Source organism: Callospermophilus lateralis, chromosome 11 (assembly GCF_048772815.1).
Source record: "Callospermophilus lateralis isolate mCalLat2 chromosome 11, mCalLat2.hap1, whole genome shotgun sequence".
NCBI classification, from domain to species: domain Eukaryota; kingdom Metazoa; phylum Chordata; class Mammalia; order Rodentia; family Sciuridae; genus Callospermophilus; species Callospermophilus lateralis.
In genome coordinates this window covers 25,837,683-25,863,867 of record NC_135315.1, presented here as the reverse complement: position 1 = coordinate 25,863,867, position 26,185 = coordinate 25,837,683, and the positions used below count along the sequence as shown (strand labels likewise).

The window sequence follows — 26,185 nt, the reverse complement described above, 5'->3', positions numbered from 1 at the left end:
CTAATTTCTCAAAAACTTCCTTGACAGGAATACAGGGAGTTTTTCCATTAGACATTAACAATTTACGCTCCACAACTGAATCATTGCATTTAGAGCAAACAGATCTATTCTTAGAAGTAGTTGCATTAATTGGGAAAGTCATGTTTTTTCCTTCATACTTAATGGTCATATGAGAAATCGCAACTATACTTATTAAAGGAATACAAAAACAAACCAGCCCATTCCCAGAAACATACTGCGCTCCTCCAGAGGATGGACGCCTTGCTCCATCCACCTCAGTAGGGCCTTGCCATTGCCTGAGTCAGGGGAGGGGCGCAGCAGGGTTTAATAGAACTGAGTCAATGGGCTGGGGATGTGGCTCAAGTGGTAGTGCGCTCGCCTGGCATGCATGCGGCCCAGGTTCGATCGTCAGCACCACATACAAACAAAGATATTGTGTCTGCCGAGAACTAATAAATAAATATTTAAAAAAAATATATAACTCAGTCAAAATTCAAGGTAGTTAGTACACAAAATAAATATGTTTTTACTCTTGTTAATTTTATTTTGTACTTTCCTTATAAACGGTCTAAATGTTGCCTGTTAATGTTTTACAGAGGTATTGATTCAAGAACACACAACCTGGGTTACTTTAAGATAATAAGCCATCACTTAAAGGACAGATAGGATAGTACAGACTCCAATTAATAAAAAGGGATAAATGACTGTAAGGTTATAGACATTAAAATTAAAGCCCAGTATTCTTAATTTAAGACTGGTGAGATTGACTTGCTAGATATTTAAGATCAAGACAAAATTTAAGATCAAGACAAAATTAAAGTTAAATTAAAAGGGACCAAGAACCAATATTTGGCTCTTGCCTTCTGAGTCAGTCTAAAACCCAGGGAACAGGGAACTTCTTTAAAGAGCTTTGCAACTCTGGGCCACATAACCTCCCAATCAGGAAGATTCATGAGACCACTGGAGAACAGAAAGCCAATGGAGGCATTTACCATGAAGAGGAGGGTTATTGGAGAAGGGAGACATCCCTGGTGCTTGCAAGACCTGGACCCATACTAGTGCAAAACTAAGAAACTGCTCTCAAGTTCCCCCAAGTGACTCTCATGGAAACTTAGCTGACTCTTAATAATAGATAGAAATAAAAGTCAGTTTGACTTGCTTCATCTTAAACACCTAAGGAAAAAAATAAAACAGTTTAAACCAAAACATAGCCACTCCTGGCATTTAAAGATAAATAATAATAGTTAAATATAACTTAAGATATAAACTTATGGGCTTGGGATGTGGCTCAAGCTGTAGCGTGCTCGCCTGGCATGCATGCAACCCGGGTTCGATCCTCAGCACCACATACAAACAAAGATGTTGTGTCCGCCGAAACCTAAAAATAAATAAATAAATAAATATTTATTAAAAAAATAAGATATAAACTTATGTTATTCCCCAAAATAAGTAAGACTGGAGGCTTCAAAGAAAGATGCTTATGAATGCCTGATAACTATCAAAAGAAACTATCAAGAGGAACTGCCAGAGTCAGAAGTTTTTAGTTAATTTAAGGCCTACAGATATTCCTAACCTACACAGGTAGGCTTGGTGTTTGCTACTATGATTATCCAGCCCTAAGTAACAGAAATAAAGGGTTCTCTACTAGACACAGAGGTCATACCAGCAAAAATTTTACAAGATCAGATGACACTGAGTAGCTCAACTACATCTCATGGGGAGGGACATGTGCAACATTAAAAGTTAAATGTTGTGTTTACATTCCTGATAACTTTAAAGATGTTAAAGATTTCCATTCCTATACAAAGACCATGTCCACTCTGGCCTTATTATGAGGACAGCTTCTCAGTCTTCACACCTCCTGGTGAGAAATTATTAGCTTCTGTTGTCTTCATGATATTCATTGACATGTTCCAGAGGTGGGAATATGTGTTCAGTACTCATGTTTTTTGTTTCTCTTTCATAGAACACTCATCTGCATAAGACTTTACAACCTGTCCTTCCCCACCCAGACTTCTATCTGACCTGAACTCCAAAGCTGTTTGCCCCACCCCACATCGCCCCCCTCGGCTCTGAAGAAGCCAGAATAATCATTGCCCCTTTTTCTTACAACAATGAAGTCAGAAATAGATAGACCGTCAATATAGATAGGTAAATCAAGTCAGGTCAGATCAAGGAGGCCAGTTTGGGGTGAGTCCAGGAAGTTGGGGACTGTTACCTGAGGGATTAAAATTCCTTCAGAGCTCTTCCTCTACCCTATCAAAGTTTTGAAAGGGACACATAAGACAAGGGGGGAATGATGAACCCAGCCTAATTCTATCTTAAGATTGGGAGCCATATCATCACAAAGTCATGAAAAGTTAATTTGTTTTACTATAGATTACTGTGATTTCTAAACTTGCCTACAATGCCTGCCTGTGCTTGAACTCACCCGTGCCTGGTTTTCCCTGACCAGATAACAACCCTCACTGAAACCTCAGCAGCACCTCATAAATTCTGGTGTTGGGATCTAAATTTACTCCCTAACTTGAAATGTCGAACCATTTAGATCATTAACCTACTACCTGCCTTTGTATTATGCTTGTCAAAATCCTGTTATCTGTGAGTTCTCAATACACCCTCCCCCCGCTTTGCAACTTTTTGTGCTATAAAACTGTGCTCCTAGAGAGCTGGGGTACTGTTCTCTAACCCAAGGATTTCAGGAGAGACAGTCCTGGCTGGAATTTCAAGCTTGCTTTAATTTGATTTAAAATTGGAGTCAATGGTCTTTTCTTTGCATTTGTGGTTTAACACAAACTGAGGTTTGGAGTGGGAAAGCATCTCATTCATTCATTCAACAGACATCTGAAAGAGTAACTCCCATGCATAGATGGCTTAGACTCCAGGGATACAAAGATGATTAAGACAGTCTCTGCCCTCACAGCCCACTATGGACAGACACAAAGTGTACTAAAGTAGATGGAGAATTATAGCTAATAGTCATTGGTATTTTTGAAGAAACAGTTAATTGTCACGAGCTTTATTCATTCAATCCTCCTCAAAGTCTATCAGCTAGATACTTTTTTTTCATAGAAATCACATAATTTATTCTGTTGTATAAAAAAAGTCATCCTTATGTGACAAAATGTCTTCTTAGAAGAAGAAATATATTATTTCAGGTCATAAATAACCAGCAAACACACAATTGTTGGCAACTAAATAAACCAAAACTTGTGTTTTCCACCAGTGAGAACAGACCTGCTCAGATCTATTTACAAGATAGTACAGTACTGAACACAAAAATTGAGGTATTTGGTTCTTCTAGGACTAGACACTGACATTTGTGAAGGCAGACCGCCTATGGGAAAATAAATAAGGTATATTCTCTTATATATATGTCATCGGGAATGGTAATACTGGTAGGTATGTCAAGCATCAAATTTCTAGAAAAAATGGAGGCAAGCAAAAAGAAAGCAGCTCACACACGAGTCCTTTATCTTCTGCCCCGTTTTGTCAGAGGGACTTGATGTACCCACTGTATATTGGTCCGCAAAGTGCTGAATTCTCCATGGTAACTGCTCAGAACCCAGGAGAACTTGGGTGAAATTAAATAAATAAGGACCAGCACCCACAAGCCCATCTCTGGAGTTACTGCCTCTCTTCTGGAGGAAGAGTCTGCAGTCCTGGTGGGATGGAAGCTCCTCACCTGAAGGGCCTTTCAGCAGCTGAGGGAGGTGGTGATGGGGCTCCGAAGGTAGCTGAGGGCACTGTTCGTGGAGTAGACGGGGTTGGAGACAGGGAAGTTGAAGATGGTAATGGTGGAGGTGCCTCGGTCCAGCACAGCCATGGCAGGGATCCTGGCCTCTGCCGAGCAGTGCAGGGCCAGCACCTGGGACTTGAACTGCAGCAGCTGGCCCATGAAGCTGAAATTGGGGGAGATGATGCTTTGCCTCTGCTTCACGAACTCAAAGGCCTTGTCCAGCTTCACCCGGTTAGTCCTCATGAGGTAAGGGAGGCAGATTGTGGCTGACCGGGAAATGCCGGCCTGGCAGTGGACAAACACCCTTCCCCCTGCATTCTTAATGGAATCTATGAAGTCAATGGCCTCATTGAACCAGGAGCTGATTCCGCCTTGTGATTGTCCTCCACAGGAATGCTCTTGTACTGGTAGTGGCCCTCAAAGTGGTTGGGGCAATTGGCTGAAACATTGATCAGGGCAGTGATGCCCAAGGCATGTCCTTGCAGGAAGAATGGTAGGCACTGCCCAGGTACAAGAAGGGCAGGATCTCCACTGGGCCACCTTGGTTGTAAAGTGGGGTGCTGCAGGAACTGCATCCAGATTCTGCGCTGTCAGGGACACTAGTACTCAGGGGAAGGCTGAGCCCCATGGGGGTCGACTGTTTGCTACAGAGCTCCGGACAGGAAGCTGGAAAACCTTCAAACCCTCCTTTGAGAAAGAAAACTTGCACGGCCCCACGCCTCGCGACAGAGCGCTCCAGCGGCCAGGGCTAGGGCCAGGGTGCTGTCGCGCTTGGCGCCGTCCAGGGCGACGCTGCATTAGTCCAGCAGAACCACGGCGTGGTAGGCGCTGGCCAGCAGGCGGCCGCGAGGCTCGGTGTTGGGCACGATGTGCTCCAGGCCCATGGCGCCCTTGGCACGGCCGTACAATGGTCTAAAGCGGACGTTGACAGAGCCGGCGATGTGGCCGGCATTGAACGCGAGGAAGGAGCGGCAGTCCAGCAGCAGGCACTGCGCCGCGCTCCCACAGCAGCGCCCACAGGCCTCCGGCGTCCAGCGTGCCCACCTCCATGACCATGGCCGGCCCCAGCGCTCCCAGCGTGCCTGGTCCTCGCTGCTCTTTGTCCTTGGAAGTCAAAGGCAGGGCGGCGGCTTTCGAGGAAAAGCACGACCCTGGGTCTCTGCTCTCGAACCTAGCAAGGGGTGCTAGCGGGACTCCGGGCCTCTCTTGCTCTCTGCCACCCTGTCCGACCTGTGCGGGCCGCGTTGCTCACATTTCCCATAGATTCACAGATAAGACAGAGTACAAGGATTGTATAAGGTTTCATAAATAGCAGTGGCAGAGCCAGGATTCATACTCAGTTGGTTCAGTGCCAGAGGTTCCACTTAGCCATATTGTTGTAGGGACAAACGAGGCAAGGCACCGAAGATAGCAGGAAACAGTTTTATTTGGCTGCAGCCAGGTTCAGAGGGCACAGCCTTTGCGAAAATCAATCAGTCCCCTTGAACCCAGGGTTCAGGGAGTTTTAGAGTTTTATACCTAGCATGTAAGGGGAGGGGCTCAGAAGTTCACAGTCTGCAGAAGTTCACATAAAAGCAGCTTTTTCTTTCACTGTTTTGGGCAAGTTCACTCTTCAAGGACAACACCTGAGAAGGGGAGAGCTTCTTCTCCCCTTTCTTTCTTCCCCCTGCCAGCTGTTACCATGGAGCCCATTTGTAACTTATCTTAAAAATGTAGACATCTCTGTGAAGCCCAGCTCAAGGCCAGAGGCCTTGTTTGCACATTTCTTCAAAGTATATACTGGATACGTTTGTGAAAACTAGTAAGGGGGTATCTAGCACCTGGAGTGCTAGTATCTTTTCAACAAGTGGCCAAGTAAACAGGGTGACATGAAAATAGGAAGTTTATCTTCAATGGACTCTTGCTGACAGTCCTAAAATCAGCCATGGTGAAGAGGGCTTTTCTGTGGAGAAAGGGGGTGCCACTTCAATATGAAGCTCTAATATTACTCTGATAATAAGGTTGCACACCTTTGGCAGTACCAGAGCCCTAAGGAGGGACAGTGGTCAGGGGAGGTTTCCTGAAGGACTAAGAGTTAGCTATTGCTGGAGAAGGAAAGGCCTGGAAGCCACTTAGGAGGAAATGTGCACAGCATCCAGTCAGGCAGGGATAGGAGTTTGCAAAGAGGCACAGGGCAGGCTGGACCCAGGTTAGAAACGACAGTGGTTCATATCCCAGGGGCAGCTGGAGGTCTGGAGTGTTTTAAGCAAAGAAGAGACTTGGTCAGATTTCCATAAAAACCATTCCAGGAGCTGGGTGAGGGTGGATGGAAGCCACAGAGACAAGGACAGAGGCAGTGGGCGGGGGGGGGGGGGGGGGGGGGGGGGGGGGGAGAATCCAGGAAGTCCATGGTTATTTGGGGTTAAGAAAACAGTGAGCAATTTTGGAGAACACCCAGTTTCTGCTCCTAATCCAGCGGGTGGGGGTGTTCTGATGAGGTCAGTTTGGGTTGCGAACCCAGGTCTTGCTACTTCCAGGAGCATGGCCTTTCTACTTCCAGGAGCATGGCCTTTCGCTGCCTGGCTGCAGGCCATCAGAGAACCGGACTGCCACGTCTGGCTACCGAAATGCTCTGGCTGAGGCGGCGCCGTGCACGGTCCTGGGCACCAGGGGGCGCGCCCGTACCCGCTCGGGCCGCTCTGGCCCAACTCGTCTCAGTGGCCGCGGAAGGTGACGTGGACACGGAAGTGGTCGTCGTCGCAGCTGCACCGGTGGGAGCGGGGCGCGGGGATCGGAGTGCGTCCGGCGAGTGGACGGGCGGCGGCGGTCTCGCAGCGGCGGTAGCGGCGGAGGGCGCAGGCGTGGTCCGTTGGGTGCGCCTCTGCTGAACGACGAGCGACCTTTCAGCCTCTCTCCTGCCGGTGGAAATCCCGCAGTCGGGGCCCGCTCAGCCGGCGTCATCATGACCAAGGCCGGTAGCAAGGGCGGGAACCTTCGCGACAAGCTGGACGGCAACGAGCTGGACCTGAGCCTCAGCGATCTGAATGAGGTCCCGGTGAAGGAGCTGGTCAGTATAGCCCCACAAGGCCCAGGAGCCCACTATGCTTGGCGCTGGCCACTGCGTGGGCCGCCTCCTTTCTCAAGCCTCAGTTTCCCATCTTTAAAACGAAGTGGTGGGAGAATGCTAAGTGCTTGGTGGGTTGCTGCGTCCGGCCCCAGCGTTTCTGGGATGTACACGTGTCACTTTGGCGCTGTTCCAGAAGATAGGGAGGATTTGCCTGTCCGACCCTGGTCATTTTCAGGGCCACGAGTGAATCTGTCCCCGTCTTGGGGGCTTTCACAGCGCCCAATTACGTGCAGGACCCCCGGTAGGAGCGGCCACGGGGTTGCTGGATGTATTTCAGAATGAATGAATGAATGAGTCGGTCCGGGAAAGCAGGCCTCCTGATAGACCTGGGTGTGGCCCAGAATCCAGCTTTTCTAGGAAGCTGGCCATCCCAGCTGGCTGCTCCAGCCTCCAGGCATCCTTCCTTGAAGAAGGTGAAGTCTCCTTGCTTGACTCTCAAGGTTTCATCTCACCTGCGCTGAACCTGGCAGGAATCCCTGCCGACTACCCACCCCACCCTAAGCTAAGGCCTGGGGCCCCTAGGAGATCACACATATAGTTGCCATTGTAGAGCTGGGTCGCACGTCCCTGCTTTTCTAAACCACCAGATCCCCATCCCCATCACTACCCCTCTGGCCTGCCTCACTTGGGATGGCCTACACTCTCCTTCCTTTCTTCCTTTACAAATTACATTTGCCCTTGACCCTTGGCCCAGTCTTCCCTTTACTGTGGCTTTTAGTGTGGTGACTAGAATGGGATTCTCAGTTCATATCCCAGCTCCATTGCCTAATAGCTGAGTGCCCTTGGCAAGTTGGTTAACCTTTATGTCTAAATTTCCTCATTTATAAAGTGGTACTAATAGTTTCCATCTCATATACTTTTTATGAGGATTAAATTGTAATGTAAAATGCATGGAAGGTAGCATGTGCTGATAGATGGAATTGTTATTGAAGTGTTTTTCTCCTTGTAGTATCCAAAACTTTTTTGGGTGGTCATACTTCATTTTGAGGACTTTTGACAGAAAAGTCAAGGTTGGCCCAAGGTCTTTAATTAAATGTTCACTTCATTTCCCACCCCAAGAAGATGGTCAACATTGTTTTAGTCTGGCCTTAGGCTGCTCTCTGAAACAGTTTAGTCCAATGGTCAGTGCACATTATCTCCAGAGGGGAAAATCTGGACACTGTGGAAAAATTGAGGTGGGCTGTGAGGGCCTCCTTTCACTCTGGCATTCACTCTGGCATACCTGTTCCTTCAGCCACGAGTTGGCCATCACATATGGGATATTCAGTGCCTTCTTTGAGGAAGGCCCTGAATTGGGGAATATGCAAATTGCAGAGATTTATAAGACCTAGTCCCTCCCCTAAAACCTAGTAAGGGGAAAGTAAGGGGAGTGATAGAGAAGAATTTTAAAGTGCTATGGAGAATTTCTAAGAATTGAAGTTTTCCTTTCTCAGAAGTTCCACAGCTAAATCCCTCCTCTTTATATTCTTCCCTAGATCATGGTTGACTGGCTAATTTTTTTCTTTTATCCCCAGGAACATGATACTTTAGTGATTTTTTTTTTTTTAAGGCCTTTCTTAATTGGGGGAAATTTCTTTGGAAAATGAGCAGATGTCACTGAATCGTTCCAGGTATTGGTTCGACATGTTTTTCTTATCTCTTCTAGGCTGCACTTCCAAAGGCCACCATACTGGATCTGTCCTGCAATAAACTGAGTAGTCTACCGGTAAGATTGGCAAGCAACCATGACTTCTGGAGCCTGGATGCATTGTCTTCCTGTTGCTGGGGGTGGGAGGGTCATAATAATTTCAGGATTGGCCTACAGGCAGGCTCCAGCTAATCTGGGTATGTTGGGGAGGAGATGGATGGAGTGGCTTGTCTCAGAGGGAAGGGAATTGAGGTACAGGCCTCATTCTAGCAGTGGGGAAGTCAGGCCACAGAAAACAACATCGACAGGATCCTGGCTGGTCATTTACAGGGCTCATCTTTTTTCTTGCTTTATTCCTTTGAAAAGTAATTTACTTCCCTATTGCACAGAGGAGGCTAGAGACCATTTTGTTAGTTGCTTTGCATTGCAGAGAGAAAGTACGAATAGATTACCAATCCCTCCATGCATCTTGTGATGAGACACAAAGCAGAATGTGATTTTATAAGACTACCTTATCATTATCCTCCCAAAGACTTGAGTTACTTCATATTTGCTTTGTTTTTATGTTGGGCACATCTATTCTGTGTCAAAACCTTTTGATTTTGCTTGCATCACTTTTCCCAGTTCTCCCTTTGCTCTCTTGCTCCTGGGCAGGTGCTAGATTCCTTCAGCCCCCTCAGCCTCTGCTGGGGAATGACTCCCTCCTCCATAGCACTGCTCTTGCAGTCAGGCCTGTGTTGCTGTCACTGCTGCCTCTTCCACTCTTCTCTCTGGCCATGCCACTCCTTGTTTTATCCCAGGGTAGATTCCCACTGGGTTTGACTTAGGGATCAAATTCAGAAGTTGGCAGTTTCTTCTTTGGATCATTAGTCCAGTTCTCTCTTGGCATTCTCCTGAGCCTCTTACTGTCTATAGCATCTTTTCACAGCTCATCAAAACTGTTTCTAACAGTTCAGGAAGCATCTGAGGTCCCACTTCTTCCAGGAAGTATTGTTTCTAATTAAAGAAGGGTAGCAATTCCTTGCAGCTTCACACCTGCTATACATGTTGCCAGAATCATTTGGTGTCCCCAAGTGCACTTTTCAGTCTGTTTTGTTGTCTGTCCCAACAATTTCCATTTTGCTTGGCAGTGCAGATCCCCTGGCATTTACAAGTCCCCAGAGAGCATGAGTAGTGCCTCATTAGCCAGCTAGTGCCATCACTTTCAGATGGGTTCTGGGCAAAGGTTGAATGTGTTTTAGCATTTGCTGAAGAAGAGCTGGGTTATAGGCTTGGTGGGCCCTAGCCAGTCAGCCAGCTATTCCAGGAACACTCATTGAGCACCGGTGCAAAGTACTAGGTGCTGCAAGTAACAAGACTGAGATTGAGTACTCAAGGCTTAAACACTGTGTTTTGAGAGATCCTATGAAAGATGAAGATAGGGTACTGTGGAAGGACAGAAAGGTCCCTTGTCACTGTAGTAGCAGTGTGGAAGATGAGAGGAAGGAGAACAGAGGAGGAAGGGATGTACACATTTTTTTGCTAGATGGTACTATGCTGTCTTACGCGCCTGCTTCAGTCACGACCACTAGCAATGGCAGGTTTTCTCTCCATGTTCATGCTGGGAGGAAATAGCTGGTAAGAGGTAGAGCTGGGATTTATGCCTAGGTGCCTCTAACTTCGGGACTCCCTGGCAATTAAATCAAAGGGTGTGAGCCCCAGGCTTAAGTGGTCTCTCTCTGGGTCCTAGTCGGATTTCTGTGGCCTCACACACCTGGTGAAGCTGGACCTCAGTAAGAATAAGTTGCAGCAGCTGCCAGCTGATTTTGGCCGTCTGGTCAACCTCCAGCACCTGGATCTCCTCAACAACAGGCTGGTCACCCTGCCTGTCAGCTTTGCTCAGCTCAAGGTAAGAAGCCATGCACCATGGTTTCACAGCCAGGCATGGCCAGGCCCAGGGACTGATTGTGCATGACACTGAGAAAGGTAGTAAAAAATATTACCTTGCTGGCCTAAGATGGCATCCCTGGGGGTGGAACACAGAGGAGCTTCCTTTTTGCCCACTCTTCTACCTAGAGGGATGGTGTGTGAACTCAGGCTTAGCCTGCCTCTTTACCCATCTCTTTAGAACCTGAAGTGGCTGGACCTGAAGGACAACCCCTTGGACCCTGTCCTGGCCAAAGTGGCCGGTGACTGCTTGGATGAGAAGCAGTGTAAGCAGTGTGCAAACAAGGTGAGCACGGAGCTCCTGGATGTCTCCTTCCCATGTTCCCGTAGGACCTTCCTCGCCCTCTTGTTTTTTTTTCTTCCAGGGCACTGATAGCTGTTGATTAAAGTGCTAAGGCCTCAGGGAATTAGTCTGTTAAACCCTGGGGAGATTTGTTTCTATGTTTACCTTACAAGTACTAGAATACCACCATCTTCTACTTTATGCAGTACTTCCTTTTCTAAGAATCCAGGGCCTGGGCTGGGGGTGTAGCTCAGTGGTAGAGTGCTTGCTTAGCATGTGCAAGGCCTTGGGGGTCATCCCAGCAAAAAACAAATAAAAAAACCCAGTAAATCAAATGAGTAAATGAGAAAAACAAACCAAAAATCTGCATTAGAACACTATGTTGATATTGGTTTTAATGAGAAAATAGGGATAGGGGCTATATAACCCTTTTGAGGAACAGTTATTGTGTGAGTTTTAATAAAGGTATTCAGATTTATAAATTTAGGGCTGTGGATACAACTAAGTGATAGAGCGCTTGCCTAGCATGCTCAAGGACCTTTCAATCCCCAGCAGTTGGGGAGGGGATTTATAAATCTATACCTATAAACAGACAAGTCCAGTGCAGACATGACATTTGATTATAATTGGGGTCATCTGATAGAGGAGTGAAGATCTACAGGCTTCTCACTAGGCAAACTTTGCCGTTGGCCAGTAACCATGACAATGTGCTGCCCTCTCTGCTCATTAAGAACAGTATTTTGTGGAGCACAATCACATACCTGTAACCTCAACAACTCCGGAGGCTCAGGCAGGAAGACTACAAGATCCAGGCCAGCCTCAGCAATTTAACAATACCCTGTCTCAAAAAAATAAAAAAACTGGTGACGTAGCTCAGTGGTAAAGTGCCCATGGGTTCAGTCCCTAGTACTATAAAGAAATAAAGAGAACATGGTGCTTTAGAAGTGATATAAATTCTAAAAACTGACAGTAGCTACCACTGATTCTTCCTTGGTCCTAGTTGCTTTGTATATGTCATTTCATAGTCCTCCTAACTCTAGGAAGTAGGTATTGCTTCCATTTCTGTGCATACACTGTCATTTAGTTCTTCATTCAGCAGATATGTTGGATCATATTAAATTGCTATTTCACAGTTTGTGGTTTACGAAAGTAGTTTTTATTGAGTGCAAAGGTCTTTTTCTGCTCACGCATCCCTTTCAGACATGACCAGGAAGCACCATGCATTTTGGATATGGTCACAGAAGCCACAGTCTCTGGCACTTTGGCTCCAGAGCTGCAGCACACCTGTAGGCATTGTAGAGGAGTGGGTTGGGCCAGTCAGAATGATGTTGCTGGTCTCTAGGATAAAATTTGTCCTCTGGGAACTCATAATCTCCATTGGAGCAGTCTCTCCCATTTCTGAACTACCTGTGTTTTCAGATAATTAACTCCTGATGGTAGTACTTGTAAAAAGATAAAAAGGGACATCTCTTAGCCAGATCAACTGGGTAATCGTGCATTTGTTTAGTATTCACATTTTGTATTCAGACAGAAGCTTTGATGCCCTTACCATTGTGCTTGCCCTTCTCCAGACCTGCACCTCTTTGCTGAGCAGCCATTTTTATCAACTCAGCTGTCTTGGGAGAGGTGTCACGTATCAAATGCCTCCAGTTACCTACACTCTGTGCTAGCCACATGGGATACCTATGGACAGGATAGTTGCAATCTTATGACTGAGACAGGTTGCAAGGAATTACAGGGAGAGGGTTCCTGAAGTAGGTAAAGACAGGGGAGGGTTAGGAAAGTGTATTGGAGGGAATGCTGTTCCTGCTGGTCAGGGAGTTTCTGAGAGGATCATATGAAATCATGCACTTGAGAGTGACTGTAGATGGCAGGACTGTCTAGATAATAGACAATATTGTGTTCCAAAAATTTTCCTGGCAGCTTTAGTGAACTGGGTTTATATGACTCTCCTGCTACTGAGGTTGGTGTAATGACTTAGGATGCAGAAATGGGATTAAGTCATCTAGTTCTGCATTGCTGCCAGGGCCCCTGGTGATCTGGGATCCTGAAAAAAGCAGTCTTTTTTGAGACTTCCTGAGCAAACATGCACTTTGAACACTACTACTTGGAGTAGTTCAGAGCCCTCCTTTCCTCTGACAGGTGCTACAGCACATGAAGGCTGTGCAGGCGGATCAGGAGCGAGAGAGGCAGCGGCGGCTGGAAGTGGAACGAGGTAGGTGGCTGTCCCCCATCTGGTCATCTTCCAGCCCTTAACCCAGCCAATTGAGTCTTATGCTTCAGGTGCTGTGCTAAAGAGCAAGTGCTGATGGACAGTATGGTGGTAGATGGTGTCATCTTCATCTGATGACTCTCTCCAGTCCTGGCTTCTCCACTGAGCTCCACCCTTATTCTTAGAGGGTTAAAAGGCATCTCAGAAAAAATAATTTGAGAAAAGGTATCTCAGATATGGCTGAAGCAGACCCATTTCCCTTCAGCCCTTTCCCAGTCTTCCCCCTAAACAAGAAGTCACTATCTTTGTAGTTATTCAAACCTGAAATAGGAAAGATGGATCCCTTTCTTTTGTTATCAAATCTAGTCTGTCAGCAAGTCCTCTTGTGACACTTTCTCTACCTTCAGCACTACCTCTGAAAGAGGACTTGAATGTGCCATATCCATTAAACTCATCCTCACATGGCAGCCTGGGGTATCTTTTTATTTTTGTTCTTATTTGTTTGTTTATTTTGTGTGGTGCTGGGGATTGAACCCAGGGCTTTGTGCATACTAGGCAGTGCTCTAACCTAGAGCTATACCTCTGGCTTTTGGGGGGGTCTTTTTAAATAAGCAGTGCTACTGTATGCTTAAAACCCTCTAATGACATTCCATTGAATTTAGAATGAAGTCCAAATTCAGGTGTTGGGACCTACAGGCCACCTTGGCCTAATGTTGCCTGCTACGCAGTGCCATTAACTTAGCCACTGGGGCCTCTTCTGTTGCTTGGATACACTAACTGTCGCCTTGCCTTAGGGGCTTTGCTTGGTTCCTTTCCTTCAGCTGTCTCCTGGTTTGCTTCCTGTGACCCCTCCTGTCTGATCCAGTATTGCTGTAGGTCAGCCTCAACCCTTGCCAGAGCACCCAAACTCAAGTAGCCATCCTACTTGCCACCCCTCCCCCACCTCTTCTGTTGACCTGGTGGCACATCTCTCTGTTTTTACTGTGTTCACTCATGGATCGTGTATCTCTGTGCAGGTGCTAGAACCTACCCTTCCTTCTCCACTGATGCACCTCAAGTACTCAGAACGGTCCCTGGCATGTAGTGTGTTCTGCTGACTGGCTGACTTTTGGTCCCCTTACCAAGGACCAAAAGGGGTGCCTGCAGTACTGACTACAGGCAGTCCCTGAACTCACAATGCCCAAATAATAGTGTCCCTTCTCCATGCACAGCCACCATGGCAGACAAGCCCATGTTCACTCTGACCCCTCCTGCTTTGCTTCTCGATGGTGCATATTCTCTTGAATATGCTGTAGTAGGTTCTTGGCATTCTTGGTGCTCAGCCAGAACGTGGAGCTGGTGTGACTGTAGAGAAGCAGTGGAAAGCTCTCGTACTTACAGTACTGCTGTTCAGCTACATTATGATTCAGATAGGCTTTAAAGTCCTAAAAGGACATTGAACTACCATTTTGTGGCATTCGGGCTTTGGAAAAAATGTATTTTAGGCTTCCAAATAACTGATTTGGAAATGCAGTCTTAGAACCCAGTAATTTGGAAGTTGAGTGCTACATGTAAGCATACTTGAGCAGTGCTACTGTATGCTTAAAACCCTCAAATGGAACATAGATTCCCAAGTTGGTAGATAACTGACAAATCATTTGTCACTTTAGAAAAACATTGCTGTTAGCTGTAAATCTAAATGTGAGTGATCATGGTCTTCTTACTTGCCCTCCCCCGCATGCTACATTGATTTCTAAAGTGTGGGAAGATAGCAGTCCTATAGGAGCAACCCTTTCATTGTTCCTTCTCTTCATGGCTAAGTTCTAGGAGGTTGTTGATTGCTCTACCATTTGCTTTTTTTTTTTTTTTTTTTTTTTGAGTCTGGGCTCAAGTGACCTTCCTGCCTCAGCCTCCTATGTGCTGAGATCACAGGGTGCACCACCAGGCCTGGCTTGCTCTGCCTTCTGAAGTAGTACCTAATTCTAGAGGAATGCAGACCTGTCACCTGTGCTTGTCTTAGTTCCCTTTGTTATTTCACTCCAATCTCTCCTGCCTGTAGACAGGATATCCCTTAATAATCCCTTCAGCAAGCCCTGAGAGAGATTTTTAGCAAGAGCTTACTTCCTAGAGAGTAGAATGATGGCTGGTTCCTTTTTCTATTTTTGGAGGGTTTTGTTTCTTATTTGTTTTTGCTGCAGTGCGGTGACGGAGCCCAGAACCTAACGTGTGCTAATAAGCAAGTGCTTTACCACCGAGCTACATCCCCAGTCCTCCTTTTTCTATTTCTTATGTGACCCATGGCATAAAGCAAAAGGCAGCTGAATTCTTGCTTTTAATTATTGAGGAAAGCAGGCTGCTGGAGGGTTGGTGGGAGAGGAGTCATGTTTGGGTATATTTTGTTGTAGAGGCAGAGAAGAAGCGGGAGGCCAAACAGCGAGCTAAGGAAGCTCAGGAGCGGGAACTGCGCAAGCGGGAAAAGGCAGAAGAGAAGGAGCGTCGGCGAAAGGAGTATGATGCCCTCAAAGCTTCCAAGCGGGAGCAGGAGAAGAAGCCCAAAAAGGAAGCAAATCAAGCCCCCAGTAAGTTTGCTGTCTGGGCAAAGTGGCAGCCCAGGGCAGACATGTGCATGTTTTCAGGCATGAATGAGTGAGCAAGCTCATAGACCAGTTACATAAACTACAGTCATACCTGGGAGTAGTGTGGGTGTCTGAAGAGTGTGGCCACAGGGAATGGAGGACTCTCTTGGGGAGCTGGTGCTGGCTGGCTCGTTTCCCAGTGCCACATATGGGTGTGTCAGTCAGTTGTGTCCTAGAGCACTATGGAGCAGGGAGTCTCACTTTCTCTAGGGCTGACATCCTAAAGCCTATTTTTTATTTTTTCTGATTATAAATAATATGTGTTCATTGCAGAGGTTTAGAAATGATATAATCTCAGAAAACAGCAGTCACCTATAATACATTCCCAGTAGTAATGCTATTTACAAGTGATATATTGTATTACCTTTTAGGCTTTCCATATGTATATTATATAATGATGACATTCACAGTATTAGTAAATCTGGACTCTGTTCCCAAATGGGCAGTAGTCTATCCCTGCTGAACACCCTCTGATAAGCCCTTCCTGCTCCCAAGGGGCTTGGGCTATCTTCATGTTACTAAGGAGAGTGTAGGAACCTGGGGACTGAGGTACAGGAGTCATGCAGAATGAGTTCCAGTTTCCAGGGTAGTCCCTTGAGATCCCAGGGATGAGACATTTATGTTGTGGTCTCTGTGTAGCAGAGTCTTGAAGAGCTCTAATATCCATAAGACATCTTTCTCCTCAGGTCTCGAGGAGTGGCTGAGTAGATCTATTTGCAGGGAGACTTGCATAGACTGTAGACAGTGGGTCTCCTCAAACTAACAGAACTTCATTTTGTCTCTTGTGACTTTCTCTCCAGAATCTAAGTCTGGCTCCCGTCCCCGCAAGCCACCACCCCGGAAACACACTCGGTCCTGGGCTGTGCTGAAGCTGCTGCTGCCGCTGCTGCTGCTGTGTGTGGCCGGTGGGCTGGTTGCGTGTCGGGTGACAGCACTGCAGCAGCAACCCCTGTGCACCAGTGTGAACACCATCTACGACAATGCTGTGCAGGGTCTGCGCCGCCATGAGATCCTCCAGTGGGTCCTGCAGACCGACTCCCAGCAGTGAGCTTGTCCTCCGCACCTGCTGCCTCCCGGCCTTGGAGCTCGGATTCCTGTGGAATTGGCTTCTGCTGGACACAACCTTTTTAGCGTCAGACCTACTTGCCATCATCAAATGGCTGCCAGTTGGTACTTGAGACCTCCCCCTTGTAGGACTTCTTGTTGTTCCTTAGTCAGGGTTCCCTGGTGGAATGAGAAGAAATGGGAGGTGGGGAGGGATAGTTACCTGCATGCCTAAAGGAATAGGCTTGGGGGTGGGGAGAGAGAAAACAGCCTTTTCTAGTTATTGTACTAAGCTGTGTAAAGGCAAGGCTTGTTTCTACTAAATGGTCAGCTGTCACTACATTTATACTTTTGTATGTCACAAACCCTTTCTTTCATTCCTCCCTGGGTAGCCCAGGCAGATCAGGAGGCAGTGTGTTACTGGGGACTAGGGGACCACCACATTCAGTAAATCCAGTCGAAATTGGGGAGGAGGTTACCTATTTCCTAAAAAAAACTCTGAGACATTCAACATTTTAGTGACCATCAAAACCTCTGGCTATGAAAGGGACTTCACAACCCTCAGCCCCATGTAACGCTTGTAGGTAGAGAAACTGAGGCCTTCCATAAATCGCCCAGTCTCCCAGAAAATATAAGGCAGAACTAGACTCCCACTCTGGTATTCTTTCTTTCCTTGACATCATTTGGCCTCCTTTGTAAAGTTCAGAGAGGACAGAACTCACACCAGAATTCCGACTCAGGCAAGGTGTAGACACTTCACAGTAGACAGAGTCATGACTCTATTCATGCCATCAGGGTCTTGGGCAGCTCCTGTGGAGTCCTGCCCTAACTTAAATAGCTTCCACAAAATGGCAGCAGGCCCAGCTCCTTGCCTCAGGTTCAGAGCATTAACTCCCTGATTGCCAGGAAATGAGGAGGTGTATCTCTGCAAGGCTGTATTGTCTGTGACAGCTCCATTAGCACTAGGTGTGATTAAATACCTCAGAGGCAACCTGAACACTCAGCTTCATAGACACTGAGGTTCAGAATTGTTTGATTCTAGACCTATAACAGAAGGGAAGGAATGAATGCAAACTATAGGAAATGAAGGGAAACAAGTAGCAACAACGGAGCTGAAAAGTGGTGCATAAAACTAAAGACTAGCACAAACTAGGGCAGTACCGTCCATTCTCTTGGCTGCTAAATTAAGCATTTTCTTGCCTATGCTTCATCTTTTCACAACAGCTGGATGAAGGGATCAGAAGGACCATGTCTCGGTGCTCATTCACTGAAAACCCAATTGCAAGCTCCTTGCCTCTTCCCATAGGGAGCAAGAACCTGCTATAGTTTAGAGACAGAGGGCAGAGTCCAGCTTTTTAGCCCTAGTGGCCCTTCCAGGGTAGTTCTATTACTCATGACTGTCTTGGTACTGGAAGAAAGGACTTTGCTCTCTCCTCCCCCAAGGTAGCTGTGCCACGCAGGTCCATACCTTACTCAGAATCACTACACATTCCTTAGTCTTCCTCCAAGCTCCAGAGCCATTGGTATAAAATGCTTTATTGAAACTTAACACATAATACATAACAATGAAATTATGAAAATACAGAAGTCAGCCTAGTTATCATAGTTCCTTTGGCCGGTTGAGGCAGCTCAGTGACTGAGCCAACCTGCAGGCAAGAGTTCACTCCGACTTCGAGATTTGATGCTGATTCTTTTGGATTTCTACAATTATTAAATCCATGTCTGAGTGGTCTGTCTTTGTTCTTTTGTGTTTTGAGGGCTGGCTGGGGCAGGGGTAACAGCTGTTTTTGCTGGGAGAAGAGCAGAACCAAGTATCTTGGCCTTCTGCCCTGAGTTCACAAGTAAGGAGAGACTGGGCCACCCCCTGGATACTGCCTCAGGAGGTGCTTCCAGTCAGGTTCTAAGGTTGAGGAGGTAGAAATCAGCATTTTATCCTTGTCCCTGTGGACTAGCATCAGTCAGCACTATCTAAAGTGAGATCTGGCTGCAAAGTGGTCATCTGAAGGTAGACACGCCTAGACACCTCTGGCCCAATACGGCGGGAGGTGGATGTCACTCCTTCCCCGCGGCGCACCTGTATGTCTGCCAGCAAATTCTGGCGTTCTTGCTCCGAAAAACACTGCCGATAAGCCTGAAAGCAGAAAATGACCTCTTAATGCTGTACCATCCCCAGCTGTCTCCCATCCATGAGCAAAAGGGTGGCAGGCTTGGTCTGGGGAATGAGAACCCAGGGTCCCTCTGGGTCAGCATGAACTGAGCCAACCCACACTGCTGACAAACAGGGCATCTTTGGGTCCTCAACAGGGCTGTTCATGGAAGTCATCTGGGGGGCCCACTGAGGCCAAAGCAGGTTAGGTGACCCTGGAGTAGCATACCTGTACCAGGAGCCTTGGGGAGGGATAGGCATCCACAATAGCACTGGCCATTTCCAGGCTGACTCGGTTCAGCTGCTGAATCTGTCTTCTCCAGACTAGTGCCAGTCCCCTGCCAGTGCGGTCTACCTTCACCCCTCCAGCCCAGTCGCTCTCCAGGCAGAAGGAGAAGCTGTTTTCATCTCGGAGTATCCTGCAGACAACACAGCTGGGAAGCTGAGCTGCTCATTAGTCCTACACTTGTCCCTTCAAATAAGGACTGAAAAGCACTCTGTCCAGTGACCTGGAGGTGGATTCAGTGTCATATCTGGCCAGTTTGAGCCTTCAATGATTTGAGCAATTACTTCATTTCCAAGCATAGTGTTAGTTGTGATTTCCCTTAAAAAACTAATTAGTCCCTTTCATTACTATAGAAGGTACCAGATTCTTCTGCTTGTAAGCTAAAGGAGAGTATTTTATTTTTTGGTCCTGGGGACTGAACCCAGGGAGGGGCACTTTATCACTGAGCCACATTCCCAGCCCTATTTATTTATTTTTAAATTTTTGATGGTGTTGGGGTTTGAACCCAGAGCCTTGTGCATGTGAGGCAAGCACTCTACCAACTGAGCTATATCCCCAGCCCCTCTTTTATTTTTTGAGACAGGGTCTTGCTAAGTTGCTGAGGCTGGCCTCAAACTTGTAATCCTCCTGCCTCAGGTTCCTGAGTTTTTGATAGGAAAAACTAGCATGGCTGCAAGAATTATCCCCAAAGGCAAGTTCCTACATGGAGGCAGCAGGCTTTTCTGGGGACACTCACTTGAAGGGTGCCTCAGCCACGGCCTTTGTGAATGTGCAGGCGAAGTCAGCCAGTTCTTTCCAGCTCTGCACAATCCGAACCTGGGCTTCGGTATGTAGCTGCAGATCCACCAAAGCCTAGAAACCCCCAAAAAATGATGGACTGGAAGGGCAGAGAGAGACTAGTTGGAAGTGGTTCTCCCACTATTCACAGAAACTGCACCCCAGCCTCTTAGCTCCTTATTTGATCCCTTCTCTCCTACTCAGGCAAGTATAGAAAGCAGTGTCTAGTGGATAGTTTATTCTCTAGCAAATCGGATTACATGACTAGTGAGCACCCACATGAACAGGAAGTTCTTACCTCTTCCACTTCTACCCTGGACACCACAGGCCCTGCGCTGGGCTCTCGTCTCTGCTGCTTCTCCTTGGCCTGTTTACTTGACGCTCCTTGTTTCCTTCTCCTTGGAGGGTTCTGAGCCCTGGAGCAGGGGAGCAAAGTAAAGGACAGCAGCTCCAGACTGCACGCAGGCAGAGGGGTGTAAGAAGAGTGGACCAGGACATCCCACAGGGCTTTCAGGGACATCATCTTGCAGTGATTTATAGATGGAGTGAAGAAACTCACCCTTGTTGGCCCAAGAGCTACCTCATTTAACACTAAGTCTCCAGGGAAAATCCAAACCTGAAGCATTTCTCCTGATCCACAATCACCAACGATACAGCTTTCCCTGCTGTCCTTGCTGTGACGTCAGTTACAAAGCCTTGAAGTGTGTCCTTCTCTTTTCTGGCACTGCCTGGACTTCCCTGTGTGAAGGGGCAGAAGGTGCATTAACACTCCCACATGGTAAGAGGGCTGCTGTGTTCCATGCCTCAGTCCCACTCCTCTGGCCCTACCCACCTGCTTAAAGTTGCAGATCATAGACATAAAAGCTTCTGCCAGGAGTAACACAAGGACTGTTTGCTCCTCCACCCAGTCCTCTCCATCCTGCCAAAGGGCCCAGAACACAAGACAGAGAGGGAGGTCAGCAGGTGTGGGGCCCCAAGAGTGACCCAGGTCTTCTAGGTGAATGAATTCCCTGCCCCTTGTGCTGTTTCCTTCTCCCCTCACTTCCCCTTTTTTTGTGGTTCTTGGGATCGAACCCATGCTAGGAAAGCGCTCTACTACTGAGCTACATTCCCAGTTCTTTTATTATTTTATTTATTTATTTATTATTATTATTATTTTTTTAATTTATTTTTTATTTTTTTTTATTATTTTATTTTGAGACAAGGTCTCACTAAGTTACCCAGGGTGGACTAGAACTTGTGATACTCCTGCCTTAGCCTCTCAACCTCCCAAGCAGCTGAGATTACATGTATGTGCTTCTGTGCCCAGTTTCCTTTTCAACCTCCCCCAACCGAGTACTGAGGATTAAATTCAGAAGGCTTTAATATGAGCCACACCCCCAGCCCTCTATTAATTTATTTTAGTTTTAGTTTTGGGTACTGGGGATTAAACCCTAGGCATGCCCCCTCTTTTTTTCAGTGCTGGGTATCAAACTCAGGGCTTTAGACATGCTAGCAAGTGCTCTGCCAGTGAGTTATATCCTCCACAGGGTCGCTTTACTGCTGAGCCACATTCCCACCCTCTTTATTTTTTACTTTGAGGATAGGGTCTGACTAAGTTGCTTAGGGCCTTGCTAAATTGCTGAAGCCATCCTCCTACCTTAGCCTCTCATATTGCTGAGATTACAGGTATGAACACTCCACACCCAGCTTATTTTATTTTTTATTTTGAGGCAGGGTTTTGCTAAGTTGTCAAGGCAGAAGGATCACCCTTGCAATCCTCTGCCTCACCCTCTAAGTAGCTGGTATTACAACCATGTGCTACCACACCCAAACTTTTTCTTCTTGACTGAAGTCAAGGTACCAAGGAACAACACTAGTGATCCTATTCCTCCCTAGCCCTCAATTCTTTAACTTGGTGCACTGCACTTCTGAAACACTGAATAAGAAAGGAAGCATTGGGGTGCAGCTCAGTGGATCATAACCTGCCCTACAAAAAGAAAAAAGAAAGCAAAAAACAAAAAAGAATTAGAGGAGGAGGAGGAGGAGAAAGAAGAAGCTGGGAAATTGGCACATTTAAAGGGGCTGAGAAGCCAATTTTTTGTGTGCATTCTGAATAGGGGAATAGAGGAAACAAATAAACGACTGCACTTTGAAGGTAGAGGCTAAGAGTTGAATGGCCCTTATAAACACAGGTTGTGGATGAAAAAAAATCACAAGAGGAACCTCTGTGAGAATAACTCCTCTTCATAATAGCAAGGACGCAGTCAAAGCCGAGGCTGCTTCAGGGCCAACAATCCAACAGCAAAACAGTATAACGGAGAGACTGCGAGACTGCAGAGCAGGAATTTTGCAGAAAGATTTCTGATTGGGTCCCTAAAAGCAAAAGCAAGACCCCTCAGATGGTAAAGTGTAGATGGCAGAAGCTCTGGGTTCTAGTTCTGGCTGTGGTTCTGAACTAGGCTTTTAAATTCTCTGAACCTGTTTCCCAACCTGTGATGTGCAGAAAATTCCTACTTTATATGATAACTGAGACTGAAACAAAGAGAGGATACAGGAGTGCCTAGAAAGGATAAAGTGCTAGACAAATACAAGGGTTTGCTAATACCCTCAAATAAAAAGCATGAGTTATTGTTCTCAATTACTGAGAAAGTTACGAGATCCAGAAAGAGAGGGGGAAAAAAATCTTGTTTCATCTCTAAACTCTTGAAAATGATGGGTGGAGGACTGGGATGCTCATACTCAGACATGAGGTATGACAGGTAAAGTATAGTAACCTAGGGATCCTCAGTGGGGAGGAACATATACTGAAGTCTACAAAATGCTGGTGCTGGGTAATCCGAATTCCCACAACAGGAGGACTAAAGTGATGTAACAGTGTCCTCATTTTACACATGAGGTCACTGAGGCACAAAAATATGCGTAACCCAAATAACTTACCCAGAGTAGCAGCAATAAAACCAGGAAGTTGGGATTCAAAGACAGGCCCCTGTTCCCAATGCCCAGTTAGAGAATTAAGAGTCCTATGTGGATTATCTTCCCTTGCCCAACTCTGCCTGAGGAGGTGATCTCTACAGACAACACAAGGTCCTCATGTCCACAGGCTCCCAGGTGGGAACCCAAATAGGGGACTAGAAAGGAAGAAGAGTGTGAAATCAGGGTATTTCTTTCCCCGGTTCCCTCCCAGTGGGGTCCTTTGGCATTTGCTACACTTCTTCATGAGAGGACATAGTTTCTCTGAAGGTGGCCTTCTCTCTATTTCTCTTGAGGGTTTTCTTGGGGTAGGTACTGGGGATTGAACTTAGGGGCACTTTACGACTGAGCTACATCTCCAGTCACTATTTTTTTTTCCCCCCAATAGAGTCTAAGTTGCATAAGCCCTTGCTAAGTTGCTGAGGCTGGCCTTGAATTTGTGATCCTCTTGCCTCAGCCTCCCTAGTTGCTGGGATAACAGACATGCAAGACCTCACCTGGCTTTATGTCTTCAAAATTCTGCTAACCACTTTCTCCTCTCATCCCTCAGGCTCAGGGATTGCAACTGCTATGCCAGTGCCTCTAAACCAGAGCGATTTTTCCCACAAAGGACATTTTCTAAATTGTTACAACTGGGAGGGGTGTTATTGGCATCTAGTGGGTGGAGGCCAAGGATGCTGCTAAAAATTCTTCAGTGTACAGCCCCCACCCTACAGAGAATTATCAGATCTAAAATGTCAACCTTACTGAGGTGGAGAAGCCAGGAATTATGCTAGCAAGACCCTGAGCTGCTGTGCTGTCCCTTGTAGTTTCCTTGTTCCCTGCCCACGCCTTGGGAAGCAATCTCTTTATTAAATCCTCCTCAAATTATCCTAAACTGAGTATGCCATCTGCTTTCCTGAAGCATCCCTAAACGATGTATACCCTTTAAAGTAAAAGCATCCCTAAATGATGTATACCCTTTAAAATTACCCTGTAATCCTAAAAGGTAGAAGGGGAGAAGAGCCATTAGCCAGAAGACCCCTACCTCAGCCAGTCCTGCCCGTCTCCTCCAAGTGATACTGCAAGGCACAGCCTGTGCTTCAATTGCACAGCAGCACTCCATGGACTGCAGAGCTCCCAGGAGCTGGCCCCCACCTTCCATCTGTAAAAGCACTGCAACAGATGGGAAAGAGCCTATCAGTGGGTGGTCCTGAAAGCAGACAGTTCAGCTCAGGGTGAAGACAGATGCTAGGAGAACCTGGATCCAGCACCACAACGATGTGCTTTAAGCATTCCTCTGGCCTCTGGGCTTTCAGCCTGTTGACCAGCATTGCCTTCTTTCTTTCCTGTTGTCTTGGGGTGCTTTCCTTCCGGCCTGCTTTTTCCTGCAGCTGGCATCTCTGCAAGTCTCTTCTCGGAACATTCTTCCTGTGCTTGGTTCTCTTCTGGGGCGGGGGGACATCAGAATTTGTTTTGGTTACTTCCAGGCTATTGTTCTGAACAAGGTGGGTAAACTGGTAGGCTGGAAGCTGAATGCATGGATTGTCTAAGACAGGGTCCTGGTTACCTAGTACACTCCTCTCTAAGGTAACATGGAGGGGAACGTCAGGGATCTTTGAAAAGGGCTGTTTTTTCCAGTCACTTGATGCTTCTTCATTATTTTGATGATTCAAAACACTTTTAACTGGGGAGCTAGTGTCCTCAGAGTTCAACTGCTTGTAGGTCAAAAACTTACACTTAAGCCTCTCAGCTAGGGGAACAAATTCCTCTTCGCTCTCACTTCCACTACTTAGTACTCCAAATGGTTTTGTTTGTGTGAGAGTTTCATCAGTGTCTGAGACAGGTGGTGGATCTTTCAATCCTGGTGACAAAGGACAGGAGGCCTCAGAATCTGAGGAGTCAATCACTACAATCTTCTCTGCCCTTTGAGGCTGCCTCCTCTGTGTTGAGGATGGTTCCTTCTTCAGAAAGGAAAAAGTTGGCAACTCCTCGGAATCACTCTCACTGGATTCTAATGACTTCATTACAGCCCAATATGTGCTTTCAAATTAATTGCCTAAAAGGAAAAGACATAAATGGTAGTGTCGATTCAGTTCACTAGACATGTTCTTATCACCAAGCTTCATGAAAATAAATGAGCCAGGTATGGTGGTGCACGCCTGTAATACCAGCAACTCATGAGGCTGAGGCAGGAGGATTACAAGTTGGAGGCCAGTCATGGCAATTTAGCAAGACCCTGTCTCAAAAGAAAAAAAAAGGTCAAGCTTGTAGGTCAGTGGTAGAGTCCACCCTGAATTCAATTCCAAGTACCATCAAAAAAAAAAAAAGAAAAGAAAAAAAGAAAAATTTCAGTTTAGAGGGAGTAGCTCAGTTGTAGGGTGCTTGCTTAGTATGCACAAGGCCCTGGTTTTCATTCCCAGTATTGCAAAAATAAATAAAATGCACACTTTAGTGGTTTTCATACATTCAATGTTATGTAACCATCACCACTATCTAATTCCAGAACATTTTTATCACTGCAAAAAGAAATTTTATAGCCATTAAGAAGTCATCACCTTAGCCAAGTGTGGTGTGAATACTATATCTACAGCAACTTTGGGAGGATGAAACTAGAGGATCCCAAGTTAAGGCCAGCATGAGCAACTCAGAGAGACCTCACCTCAAAATTAAATAAAAAAGCTAGGTACAGCACTAGTCTACATGTGCACACCCCTGGTTCAATCTCTAGAAAAGCAAAAAAAAAGTCACTGCCTTGACAACCAAAAATGCTTCTATAAATTTGGATATTTCCTACAAATGGAATCATACAATATGTGGCCTTTTATGACTTGCTTCTTTCACTTAGCTTCATGTAATATTCCACTGTATGACTATGCCACCTTTTGTTTATCCGTTCATCCCTCGATGTACATTTAATTCCTTTCCTTTTATTTACTATCATGAATAATGTTATTGTGAACATTCACATACAAAGTTTGTGTGGGTTTATTTTCACAATTCTCTTGTGTATATACTTAGGACTGGAACTGCTGAGTCATAGGCAAGAATCATTCTTAGAACAAATACTGTGTATGGACCTAAATAACCCCTGTAATCTTCCTGGGTCTCATTTTTCTTTTTCAGTATAATATGGCTTGAAAGAATTAAATGAAATAATGCATTTACCACGCTTAGCACCATCTAGCATTTTTTTTTTTTTTTTTACTAAGTAAGTTTAATATTACTAGGGAGGGGTCCTGGGTCTCAGTTCTCCTGCCAAATGACGGAGTGGGACAGGCGGACCCCTGTGGGTCATGCTCCGCACCGCGGAGGCCGGCGGTCCGCTGCAGAACTTCCCGCACGCCCTGGCCACCAACCCCTCTGCAGTCGTGCCCAGGCCCGCAGCCTTCACTGCGGAAGGTCCGTATCCCGCAAAGCTCACCTGCAACTTCCCGCGCCACTCTTTCAACTGGCACGTATAACCCGGAAATAAATCTCCCGGTAGCGGAAG

The 26,185-nt window shown here is 46.4% G+C and overlaps 2 protein-coding genes and 1 pseudogene across 5 annotated transcripts; 1 reads left to right on the top strand and 2 right to left on the bottom strand.

Annotated features, from left to right (window-relative positions):
* Window positions 1-3,697: 3,697 nt before the first annotated feature.
* Window positions 3,698-4,795, bottom strand: LOC143410288 (dual specificity protein phosphatase 1 pseudogene; annotated as a pseudogene).
* Window positions 4,796-6,447: 1,652 nt separating this feature from the next.
* Window positions 6,448-18,284, top strand: Lrrc59 (leucine rich repeat containing 59). The gene is made up of 7 exons (XM_076869822.2): window positions 6,448-6,785; window positions 8,491-8,550; window positions 10,202-10,360; window positions 10,580-10,684; window positions 12,824-12,896; window positions 15,278-15,451; window positions 16,309-18,284. Exons 1-7 carry the CDS (start codon window positions 6,681-6,683, stop codon window positions 16,554-16,556), a joined length of 924 nt encoding a protein of 307 aa, XP_076725937.1. The 5' UTR covers window positions 6,448-6,680; the 3' UTR covers window positions 16,557-18,284.
* Window positions 18,091-26,162, bottom strand: Eme1 (essential meiotic structure-specific endonuclease 1). 4 transcript variants are annotated; one of them, XM_076869820.2, is made up of 9 exons: window positions 26,117-26,162; window positions 23,954-24,751; window positions 23,741-23,868; window positions 20,594-20,680; window positions 20,378-20,499; window positions 20,060-20,177; window positions 19,721-19,836; window positions 18,928-19,132; window positions 18,091-18,683 (listed from the first exon to the last, which is right to left on the bottom strand). In XM_076869820.2, exons 2-9 carry the CDS (start codon window positions 24,717-24,719, stop codon window positions 18,507-18,509), a joined length of 1,719 nt encoding a protein of 572 aa, XP_076725935.2. In that variant the 5' UTR covers window positions 24,720-24,751; window positions 26,117-26,162; the 3' UTR covers window positions 18,091-18,506. The 4 variants fall into 4 exon arrangements, with proteins under 4 accessions (XP_076725935.2, XP_076966616.1, XP_076725934.2 ...); XM_077110501.1 differs by having other exon boundaries at window positions 18,928-19,117; window positions 20,060-20,216; window positions 23,954-24,931; window positions 26,117-26,149; XM_076869819.2 differs by having other exon boundaries at window positions 23,954-24,931; window positions 26,117-26,149.
* Between the last annotated feature and the right edge of the window lie 23 nt (window positions 26,163-26,185).

Excerpts from the sequence above, each read along its gene's own strand:
- Eme1 (XM_077110501.1), bottom strand. The coding sequence starts at position 24,719 with ATGAAGTCATTAGAATCCAGTGAGAGTGATTCCGAGGAGTTGCCAACT. Across the intron at positions 20,217-20,377 it reads GATCAGGAGAAATGCTTCAG|TCTGGAGCTGCTGTCCTTTA; the intron begins GTTTGGATTTTC and ends GCCTGCGTGCAG. Across the intron at positions 19,837-20,059 it reads CCAGGGTAGAAGTGGAAGAG|GCTTTGGTGGATCTGCAGCT; the intron begins GTAAGAACTTCC and ends GGGGGTTTCTAG.
- Lrrc59 (XM_076869822.2), top strand. The coding sequence starts at position 6,681 with ATGACCAAGGCCGGTAGCAAGGGCGGGAACCTTCGCGACAAGCTGGAC. Across the intron at positions 8,551-10,201 it reads ATAAACTGAGTAGTCTACCG|TCGGATTTCTGTGGCCTCAC; the intron begins GTAAGATTGGCA and ends TCTGGGTCCTAG. Across the intron at positions 15,452-16,308 it reads GGAAGCAAATCAAGCCCCCA|AATCTAAGTCTGGCTCCCGT; the intron begins GTAAGTTTGCTG and ends CTTTCTCTCCAG.